This window comes from Phaethon lepturus, unplaced genomic scaffold (assembly GCF_000687285.1).
Source record: "Phaethon lepturus isolate BGI_N335 unplaced genomic scaffold, ASM68728v1 scaffold25123, whole genome shotgun sequence".
In the NCBI taxonomy this organism is placed as follows: Eukaryota; Metazoa; Chordata; class Aves; order Phaethontiformes; family Phaethontidae; genus Phaethon; species Phaethon lepturus.
In genome coordinates, this window is record NW_010527348.1 from 22,192 (window position 1) to 33,850 (window position 11,659).

Consider the following 11,659-nt stretch of genomic DNA (forward strand, 5'->3'; position numbering starts at 1 on the left):
GGGGAAGGGGAGAGGGGGAGGATATAACTCAGAGCAGATCCTAAATTTCTTGTAATCTGCTAGTATACTCCCTGGAAATATTCTACATTTATTGAATACAAAATAATTGTCTGCATTAGTGGAGCTTTCCCAGCCTGGGTCTAGAAAACAAAACTGTTTCTCTTTGTTTTTACCCATTTGCTTGCTTTCTTTTTTCTTCCGTGTTATCCAGGCTCCTTTGTTTGCAAGTGCCTATCAGCCAACTGCTGATGTCAAAGAGAACAGAAATACAGATGTTCTGTACACCACAGATGTTCTGCTTGTGCCAGTGATGACAAAATGATATCAGGGAGCACAGCAGTGCTCAGGTCTCTCCACTGGCCCTGCAGCCCCAACCCGCACACTTCTAACCACTCCTCACCTCAAACCGTGGCAGGAATGTGATTTGGGTTGAGGCTCCTCCCAAGTCCAGAGTCCCAACAGTACGCTGGTTCTGGCCAGACAGCTGCCCTGCAAACAACACCGTGCTCAGAACAGCCCCGAGTGCAAAATACTGCACGCATGATCAGGCAGCCACCAAGTTATCACATTATCAGAGCAATACAGCAGGGCTGAACTGCCCTTCAAAGACAAAAAACATTACAGAGAAAAGGTAGGCAAACAGAAGGTATTATGAAAAGATTCATAGGAGTTTCTTCCTTGATTCCAATCTCACCTCCAAAGAGAGATACCTAAGAGAGATAAGATAAATCTCTTGGCACCCAGCAAAAGCTAAAAGTAAGAGACAAAGTATCTCCTGCAGAAGACTGTCAGGGAGGGTACATAAATTCTATAATCACCATATAGCTGGTCAAGAGCAGCAGGAGAGGAAGGATAGTAAAAGCAGAACCAGCTATTATATTTTCTCTTCACCCGCAACAGCTTGCTTGCTCATGTATCTACTGGAGTACTGATTTTCTTTTCTCTTCACTAGATTGCATTCCCAGCAGGGCTAAAGCACCAGTGCATTCCCTGTTACACCATTTTAGCTGCATAGTTCATGCTGGGATGAAGAACATTGTAAAACCTTGTTTCCCACCTTCTAACAGATGAGCAGCAGGACTCCCCTATGTACATTACAGAAACCAGCTTGCCAGTGCCTCCCAGTCCTGAGTAAATGCTGGCACCTTCTGCATTAAGATGCCTCCTTCTTACTACAGGTGTGGCTCACCCTCTGGAACACAGTCTGCCCAAGACAATCCACTGCGTTAGCACTGGTGCCACACTGGGGAGGAAAAGCAGGACATGGCAACCAAGGCGAAGGAACTTAGGGTCATCATCTCTGCCGAAGAGACTCAAGTTCATGCATAGAGAGAAATTATACAGAATTAACTACCTGTCAAAAAGTTCACAGTGATCCAGGCTAAAATTCCTGCAAAAAGGAAAAAAAAAAAAGTCACCACTGAGGACTTCCACAACCTCCTGCTCACCCTTATCACCCCTCCACATATTATTTATTTACCTGGAAATCATTACTAACTTAACGTAAATGCCCCATACTTCAGAGATTAATTCAAACTCATAACTGAGTGACATGATGCATTATCGATTCATTAAACTCTCATAAACCAGGATAGGTAGAACATTTGTAATACATATGCAACAGCAGCATGCACAAATCATGCCTATTATCCAAACAATATGCAAAGTAGTAACGAGCTGACACAATGCACAAGCTTCCTCGGGCACTTTTTTGCCTCCCAGCATTTCAATTCCTAATCTGGAAACTGCATACACACTGCTCTGTGTTTTAATGTCGTGGTTTCTGTAATTATACTACAGACATAGTGGCAACCAGTAAAACATAAACAACTCCTCTTTGACTCCAGCTGCTTGATTGACACTGGTCATGATTCTCACCCAAACACAGGCAGACACATGACAGTAGAAGAGGTGGGACTTTTAAATAAGCCTTGGCAGGATACACTGTGCTCTATTACACCTCATTGCTCCTGCTCCCTGCCAATACAACACTTCTCCCTACTATACAATTCCCCTGTTAACCCTAGTGACGTACTGTGCATTGCACTGTACTTTATCGAGTACTTGCAGACTTCATGTTACCTTTCCTTTTCTTTTGGCACATACAGACAGATTTTGCCCTTTAATCTTCCTCCATGAGTTACTTGTTTAAGTGTCACGATAATTCTTCTTGTTTTCCTTGAACACCTTCCAAACTGGCAATATATCTGCCATAATGAAGTGTTCAGAACTGAATGTTAACATCACAGACAGCTCTAATTAGGCATCCATACAGAAGGATTATTACCTGCCTATTCTGCAAGGCAGTATGTCTGGATATGTAGCCAAAAGGTTAGAGTGATCTGTTCTGCACTGCAAAATCATCAGTCCAAACCTACAACATATTTCACCTTTTCTCGTATTTTAGGTTACTTCCTTTGCTACTTTATCAGCTTCATTTTTCCAGTCAGAATATTTTTTAAATTTATTATTTAATTATTTATTGGGGGGTGTGGTTGTTGTTGTTGTTTTTTAATACTTGCCAATTAGCCTTCATTCTTCTCTAATACTCACAATGCTTCCAATCTTAACCTGAAAATTGATGAGCTAATCATGAAAGATTATTTTTAATGCTGATATTGCAGAATTTACTAGGCACTGTCCATAAGCTTGCTACACATTGGCAGGTAGCCTTTCAGAGGTGGACACCATCTTTTTCCCACCAATTCCCAAGACCACGCTTCAGCTGCTTAGCCTGCATCAGCCTCTATACTTACTTCTGTGAGAAGGTTCTCTTCTGGAACCTGAGAAGGTTTTGGATGAACCTTCATCTAGCTAACTCATAAAACTCTTTGTGTATCTGCATTTGTAGCCAAACAGATGACCAAGCAATCAACATGTCCTAGGAAAAGCAGGATTGAATTGTCTCAAACAGGGCTAGAAACCTTTTATTTTCTCCCCTCAGTTTTGTGATGATTTTTCTTTCCCTCTCATGTCCATAAGATATCTCTCTCTTTCTTTCCCCTACTCCTCTTTGCTTTCACTTTCTCCTCCTTCTAAAGCATACCTTCATAAGATCCATCCATGATGCTAACACTGTCCTCTGGAACAAGAAATGGTGATTCCTCAAAGACTTCTCTCACCTGAAGAAAGAAATAATCATTAGATTCTTAGTCTTAAGAGTCTTGTTCTGCTCTGATGGTGACAGAGAAAGTTTTCTTTTTCACAGCAGTACAATATAAGACAAGTGTGTGGAGTAGACAAAATATTTCTTCTTTTTTCAAGGGCCAGGAAAGAGTGGCCAGGAAACAGTGAAGTATTGTAAGTGTCTCTTCCAATGCCTTCTACCCTCACTGAGACAGAGGATATTGGGACCATACAAGAAAGTCCGTAAAGTCTGTGAGTTTCATATTATGATGGGATTACAGTCACTTTTCACAGCTGACATTCTCTTATGCTAAATAGAATGGAGAACTGAGTCTTGAAAGATGAAACAGGAGAGCAATACTAGTGCATCCAAAAGATCTTAGTATTACCTCTAAAAGCAGAGCCTGAGCTTTCTCCTCCGATAGCAAGCGCAGTCCAGCTGTAGCTTTTAACACTACTGGGGTCTTCTTCCAGAGCTGAGGTGGCACAGCATCTATGGCCATGTCCAGCAATCTTTTGACAGTTTCAGCACCCTAAAAAGAAAAAGATGTTGTTTTTTCTTATTGTTTCCTCCTACAAGCCATCAGAAAATAGGCCTCTCAATTCCCCTTCAACACTAGTGAAACCAGTATTCAGCAGCAGAAGATACCTCACCCACACCCAAGATAAGGATAAAAGCCATGCCAGAAATCTCGTAAGAACCTTAGAGAGAACATCTGCATTGGAAGGACAAGAGTATTCAGAGTTATATCTTAGGCGAGAGAAATGTCATTGTTTGTGCGGAGTATTATTTGAAAGGATGGAGGAAGGAGAGGGAACTGAGAGTCTGACAAACCTAGACATCTTGCAGTATGATGAAACTAAATGGTACAATTACTGACTGAAGCTGCAAAGGTCAGGAGGAATGTCTGTAGATTTCACTAAATGCAATTTAAGAATTCCAAGTGTGTCCAGAGCAAGTAGCGTAATTAAAATGCCAGCTGTAGAATGGCTACCACATGAGGTACAGGCATCACTGCTCAATTATTTACACTGCTCTAATAATTACAGTTTGGCATTAGTAATAAAAATTCTCTTGTGGAATGTCTAGAAATTTACTTTGGGGTGAATTCTTCTCTTCTACCCTACAAACAAAACAATTTAGTGAAATAATGGGAGATCTGATCAAAGTTTAAAAAAAATACAAAAGCCATTCACTTTTCCATGAAGTTTCTCACTCAGATTCCTGTAGCACTGAATGCAACTGAGCAAACCGAGAAACCTGAAACTCCCACTTGTGCAAGCCCCCAACTCCAAGACTGCTAAAGCACACAAGATAAGAGTATCTAATGTGTCATTTCTCTAGCACCTCCTTTAGCCTGTGAAAGAGCTTACTGGCAGCACAGGGGATCTGGAAAATGGCAGCTTACTTCAGGACTGGTCCTGTATATGACAACAGGATTATTTTAGTGCTCTCTGCTCTGTTGCTCGTTTCTGACTCCTGATCCAATAGAGTTGCATGGAACAAGTGTACTTGCACAAATTCACAACCACCCCCATTTAAAAACAAAGAGGATGTCCGGTAACTTCAATTTCTTATTAAAATTATAGATTTATATGTTAATTATTACATCTGATTATGGAAGATGGAACTGTCCAAGTGTGTTTTGAAAAATTCTGTACATAAACAAAACAATAAAAGTCCTGAGGCAGTAGCAGAGTAACTGCCTGTACCTATATCATTATTCAGCTGAAATTGTAATCAAATATTTTAACTGAGCATGACTGAAGCGAGTCCTGTGTATCACTGAGCACTGGCTTACAAGCCATGGTTCCAAAGACAATGGCAAAGAATCATAACAAACAAATTGTTGGATGTCTGATGATAGAAGCAGAGAATACACTTGGAGAAATATTAAGGCCTGACTTAACCTGCTAAGTGCATATTTATTCTTCCCTTCTCCATAACTTATTAACAAAAATTAACTTTTGTAGATCTGATTAAACACACAAAAAAATTTAAACATATTTAGGAGTCAGAGAAATGAACCCTCTTTGCTTGTCAGCGTAACATGACTAAAAAAGAAAACCTCCACAGTCTTAACCCCTTACTAAAATATGCCCATTTTGAACTGTGACCAGCACTGAAAATTTCAACCAAAAGGAAAAACTGAGAAAATTATTAGCAAATAAGTCAGGAGTACATATTTACTCATATTTGCGGTAGCTATAGGGGAAATATGGATGCTGCTAGAGCTAAAAAGCACTTCGTCTTTTAAATTCTCAGAGGCATATAGCCTAGTTCTATACAGCATTTAAGCAATTAATTAAGCCATTGTTCCATTCATGAAATATGTAAAACAACAGCTCTAATTTCACTGGGTAGAAATTAACTCACAGAAGTAGAGCAACAGGTTTAAAGAGCCAGCAGTGAAACCTTTACATTTTTTCTTGATTCTCTGCAATTACAATTAGTAATACTTGAACTGCTTGGTAGAGTCCAACCGCTATTAGTAGAAGCAAGACCAGCTCACAGGGAATGGAGGAAAGCCTTACCTTTTCAGGCTGATCAGCATACGCAGAAAGACCGGGCTTCACAGACTCAAAGATTTCCCCTTCCAACTCTGGAAGGTTTTCTGCACAAATGGAACATTACAAGAAACACTCAACAACTCAAACCTTTTTCTTTAGTTTCAAAAAGGTTGCCTGCAACCCCTCTAAAGTGACTATCCTTGATTTCCCCTTGCAAACAATACTATTCCCTTTCTAAAACAAACATGGCTCCTTCACTTCAAGAATATATTTAACAGAATGTTGTCCTTGTATCCTCCAAGTTCACAATTTTATTAAGAACACATTATCATTAGAAGTATGTAGCTCACAAATGCAAAATGAACAATGAGTTATAGCAATGTAACATGACTGTTGCCTAATCTTAATAAAATTTCTTTCCATTTCTGTCCCCAAGCTAATTGTGAAATACTAATTCATATTAAGACACACACAGTCAATTCCTGATTATTCTTAGGTGATTCATCCAACTCACAAACACAGGACAGAGCTGACTGGGCTCCAGCACTTGGCTGCAAAACCAAACAAGTGTGACCAATGCTCCCAGAGCAGCTTAGGTCCGGAAGCTGTTCCTGAGTATTGTGTGTGACAAGTCAAGCAGAGTCCATCAGAGCTGGACGTTGTACCAGTCCTTCCAAACTAAGGTTGTAATCATGTGAAGCCACATAGGTACAATGCGTGGCCCTAATGGGCTTATTAGCCGAGTCCCATCAACCAGCCTCCAACCTTTGCTGGTTCACTGTACTCAAGCTAATTCATCCTCTTGAATCCTGTTGCATGTGCAGCCAACTTGGGTAGCTCTGCACTGTGTCAGAACCAGGTATACTGGAGTGTGGTGCATCTTCACTGCTTATAACTCTTTAATTTACTGACTTTAATTTGCTACAAAATGTGACATATAAACATATGCAGAATTTAAGTTTCTGTTGATATAATTCAAGGTAATATGCAGCTTGACAAAAACAGCATAAGCCTCCTTCCAACTCAATGAGACATTCCTTTAAACAGACGCATAGATAAAAATCTTTGAAAATTCAGAACTCTCCAGTACACCCAGAATTGAACCCCTGAGTTTCTACAAAAGATCTACAAAAAAGATATTTTCACAGCAAAACGCCACCACAAATGGACAATAACTATCTGCCAGAGGACCATTTGAAGGACAAACTGTAGAAATCTTCAGCTGTTCCTAAATGCTTTATTGGGGGGAAAAAACCTCTTTTGGGAAGTTGGAACCTAAGTCAACATACTCCAAGTGCACAGACTGACACAGGGTCTTACCTGGGCTCTTCTGCACAAAGGTGTAAATGTGAATCCGGGTTCCAGTGCTTCCTGCATCAAACATTATGCCATAAAAAGTATTTGCTTTGGCATTTATAGGGCACGTGTTAGGTGGAAAGAAATCCTGAAACCACATCTCCCTGTTTGAATGGGAAAGAACAAAGGACAAAGAGGAAAATGCCAATGCTAGAAGAATGGGAAGTCTGGAAGATGCCATCTTGCCAGGACCCTTTGAGGCAGTCAAGCATGGATCAGCAATCACAGAGCTGCAGTAGGTCCTGTACAGAAAAAAAGCAGGAATGGGAAATTACCAAGAGCCCTGTCCTTAAAAAGTCTGTAGAGAGAAAAGAAATAAAAATCAGTCTGTACGCATATGTTCTGCCCTTTAGATGCTTTTCAACACCTCATCCAAAAGATGTGATTTACTGCACTTAGTGCTACAACTGCATCTAAGCGATTTGTTGTTTCAGTGTAAAGGTTTCTCCATTTCCAAAATGCAGAAGAGTTAAAGTAGTTTGCTTCCCAGTATTTCTAGTTTGGTTTTATTTAGACAATTTTCTTCTGTGATTTGGCTTGAAGGTTTTCAACATTTAGAGTCTTCAGAACCTCCAAAAAGACCAAATGTTATCTGAAAAGAAGCATCATCAAAGGGGAGCTCAGGGCAGAACTGCTTTGCCCTAACATTTACACACTTGAGACGCTGTGGCAGAACACAAGTGTTATTCAGAGTCACAAACAAAGAGAATTTCAACTCAGGCTAAGAACAGCTGCTGGGAAACATCAGCACATAGAGTGAAGGCACATCCTTCCAGCAACATCCTCATCCCCAAGAAAAGCCTGTGCTGCACAAGAGGGACTGAACTGTAAGGTGCACCTGGGCTCTGCCTCTCAATACTTATCATACTTTTCCTTTCTGTCTTCATTTTGGTTTTTCATCATTTTCTCCTGACACGAGTTTTCATTTTCAGAACTAAAAAAAAAAAAAAAAAAAAAAAAAAGGCAACAAAATCCCACCACACTCTCACATCTAGACCAGTTGCTCTGAACACTGAGGTTGCTTACACAGCTTCAGTAAGCCAAGGCCCCAAAGTTGTGTGACGCAGTACTGGGTATCAAGATGCAAGACCTAAACCTCCTCTCTGTTAACATGTATCTCTTTGCATATATTTTGTCCTAAGAAATGTTAATAAAGGGAAGATATTGGCACAGAAATGATAGAGTGCATTAGGTGCCCAGGTAACAAGGACGATCATACATAGCTATCTTTGCTATTTGCATTTTAACAGCAGAAAAGAGCACGTGGCTGGACGCCCCACCATATGCAGTATCGCCTGCATCAATATATACACAGAGCACTTGGCATACAGAAGGTGCAAACAGCTCCTTATCAGTCTCCAGACACTTGGTAACACATCCATCCGCCCACAGCACTCAATATTCTACTTCATACGCCTGTCCATCTGCCCGAGACCCTCACCCACCCCTAGCCCTTACATTTGATTCTCTTTTAGCAATCTGCTCAGCCCCACCATGTTCATTCTCTCAAAATCTTTATTCACCATCTCTATCCTACTATTCATTCCTAATCCTAACTTCTCTCCTTCCCTATGTGAACCTGACACTTCCTTTCCATGTGATCCTGTTTCCACACACCTTTCTCTCATGCCCAAAGAACTCACTTATCCTCCACCACCCTTCATCCCAGACCTAGCTCTTGTACGACTTTTATTATTTCCATCCTTCATTTTTGTCCCCAGTTACATCAAACTGGGATTAACTTTTAGCCATTCTCAGTAAATTATGTAAACACTGGGTCATTCCTTGAGTGTCTCTCTAACTCACTTGTGTTCAGCTATCTCTAGGGCAAACAAAACACACAGCCCATTGCAGAAGGGTAACCTTGCCTGTCTTCTATCAATCACCTTTATTTGTATCCTCCCATTCCTAGCAAATGCAGAGCACTGAGCGCAGAGGCACAAGCTCTTGACCCACTCTGCCTTAAAAGCACACTCTGAGAAGAGGAAGAAGTGACTTTATGACTCCATAAGTGGGCAATAGACCTGGCCACCCTCTGTTTCAGATCAACTCCAACTGTAATAGTTTCTAAAGCATTCACATTTTGTGTGGAAATGAGTAAAACCTTAGTTTTAACCTGTAACAACTTAAAAGTCCTATCCTGAAGGGAGTTCATGAAAAGCGCTGAGCCGTTTGGCAGCTTCATAGCTATGAATTTGTACTAAGATGCAGCTGGCATTACCCACGTTTGCTTCATCACAGTAAGGAGGTCTACTGAAAATCCAAGAAGCTGTGCCGTTTTAACAGAACATAAGCCACGTTAATGAGTACTATCTTCCAGCTGGTCAGGAGGGGTGGTGTTATTCTCAGGCAACGTTAGGATTTTGCTCACTGAACAATCACAAACACAACCCAAGAACCTGCCTTAAGAACAAACTCCAGAGTCCTATTACAAATGGCACATGTGACACTTACGCAAGCCCTAGAATCTCCAATGATCCGAAAATATCTGAGCAACTGCCATCACTAACACATACTCTTCTTGCCAGATCTAATAGTGGATGAGCCTTAGCCTCCCATGAAACACTGACTTGACTCACCAAGCTTTTCTTCTTTATCCCTTCTCAGACATCCACCACCATGTCACACTTTCCGTTCTCTACTTCTCCCCTGACCTTTTTCCTTTCCACCTTTACCCTCAGAAGTAGAGGGGGAAAAAAACCCGAACCAGTCCTCAGGATTTTATTTCTATCTACCCTCATTAAGAATGAAAAAAGCACACTGAGCCTCTTTGACAAGTGGTGAAGACTATCTAATCAAGCGCACTAGCAAAACAACGACGACAAGAAGTATAAAAATAGATGAGAGTAAGAAATCGGAGACAAGAGAGGGAAATTGGCAGGGATAACAGAAATAGCGATGGAGAAGGAATTTGGAAAAAGAAGGTCAGAAGAAAGAATGGAGGAAAAAATGTAGGGTGGAGATAGACAAGAGAGTAGTTACAAAGAAGGAAAAATATTTCCAAGAGTCCCTCTCAAACAACTTAAAATCCTAGCTGCTATCAGAATACAACAAGACGGATAAAATGAACAACACATAGAAATGAGAACACAGGGTAACAGTAATATGAGCACAAGTTCATTCATATAAACAAGCAGTCCGGCAGGTAAAACACACAGATCACCATCAGTAGGGTCCAGTTACTGCCTTTATAAATGAGCAGTAATAACATAAATTGTGAATGTGTTAGGCACACACCTGAAGCAGGATGGAAGCAACAACTATTCCACTTCAGAGATTCCTAAATGAAAACCACTTCGGAGCGCTGCGACAAGAGACACTGCGCCTGCACTTCTTTTCTTCACCTTTGCTTTCAGCTAATATGAGCAGACTACGTATCAGGCAAATTATAAGGTCATGGAGGCACATAAAATATCAGTCGAGTTGCTTTATTCAAATTGGAGTTTGTCATTGCTCAATACGAGCAGCGAAACATGCTCAGATAATTACATGGGGTGAATTTCAAGAAGTTGAAAGTTAACTGAGTTCAACAAGATAGTAAAACATTTACACAAATATCACAGTTGACCTCAACAGCACTGACCCGAGTCCAGTGTCAGAAAGTAGAACAGTCATTTCCCAACACAGAGAAAGGCATGTAAATTATCGTCTGTATAATGCAGATTTTAGGTACTAAACCAAGAAGTTGAAGCACATCCAATATAAAGCTTTGGGAGCTACACAGACTGTACGAACCAAAAAAATACCTGGATGCTGCAAAGAGACTGCCGAGACTGAAAGCATGAATAGGAAGAGGAAAAAAAAAAAGAAACAAAACACCCCAACCAAACTCTCCTTAGACAATAAAAGTAAAAACAATGCCGGAACAATAATAAGAAACCTTAAGACAGCAAAACACATCCTTACTTAGAGTTCACCATACACTGAAAACACCGGTGATTTTCAAGAGAAGAAAGTCTTACCCACACTCTCAAATATTTCAGGCAAGAGAACATGCAAAACCCAAAACACACCCACAGAAGCATCTCCCTCTAAAAATGAGTCTGTCTCTTCTGAGTGGAAGGAAAAGCAGTGTACCTGAGATAACACAAGAATTTCCCTTCTGTTTCCTAAAATATCATTGGCAAATATTTGGACATAAGGAAAAATATTAGGAAATAATTAGAAATATTTGCTTAGACAATTTTTTAAGGAAACAAAATAGACAAATTATGTAATTCATTTCATATTGTTATTTACTGCTCAGGCACACTAAAAATCATTCAGAATGGCAGGTCTATTTTCTGCACTAAAACAGTAACAAAATCTATTTTCCAGATGAGCAGCTCTTATGGTAACAAGATCTATTTCCCAGCTGAGCAGCTTTTACACTTAATACTCATGACTAGACAAATACATTTTTACCTTTTTTTTTTTCCAAAACCAAAAAGCCATTACATTTTTGCTGGACTTATTTTTGCCTAGTAAAAACAAACCCAAAAAACCCCAAAACCTTTCTTGGATTGTTATGACAAAAATTTAAGCTTCTCAAGAGCACACAGTTTAAAAATCTTAGTAGAAAAAATAACTAAATTCATTGGCAGAATTTCCATAAAGATAATGGCACAATAGTTTTTGCACACATACATTTTGGGTAAAATTCTGGATCTAGAGCTTTCAACGCTAA

At 40.1% G+C, this 11,659-nt stretch overlaps 1 protein-coding gene across 1 annotated transcript in view; it reads right to left on the minus strand.

Annotated features, from left to right (window-relative positions):
- The window catches only part of ENTPD5 (ectonucleoside triphosphate diphosphohydrolase 5), a 19,875-nt gene extending 9,149 nt beyond the window's left edge, over positions 1 to 10,726 (minus strand). Inside the window, exons 1-7 of the mRNA XM_010283360.1 lie at positions 10,577 to 10,726; positions 6,958 to 7,235; positions 5,662 to 5,741; positions 3,516 to 3,659; positions 3,047 to 3,122; positions 1,355 to 1,390; positions 401 to 489 (exon numbers count right to left, since the gene is read on the minus strand). Coding sequence (XP_010281662.1) covers positions 401 to 489; positions 1,355 to 1,390; positions 3,047 to 3,122; positions 3,516 to 3,659; positions 5,662 to 5,741; positions 6,958 to 7,235; positions 10,577 to 10,608 — 735 coding nt within the window. The 5' untranslated portion in view covers positions 10,609 to 10,726. The remainder of the gene's footprint in view (positions 1 to 400; positions 490 to 1,354; positions 1,391 to 3,046; positions 3,123 to 3,515; positions 3,660 to 5,661; positions 5,742 to 6,957; positions 7,236 to 10,576) is intronic.
- Between the last annotated feature and the right edge of the window lie 933 nt (positions 10,727 to 11,659).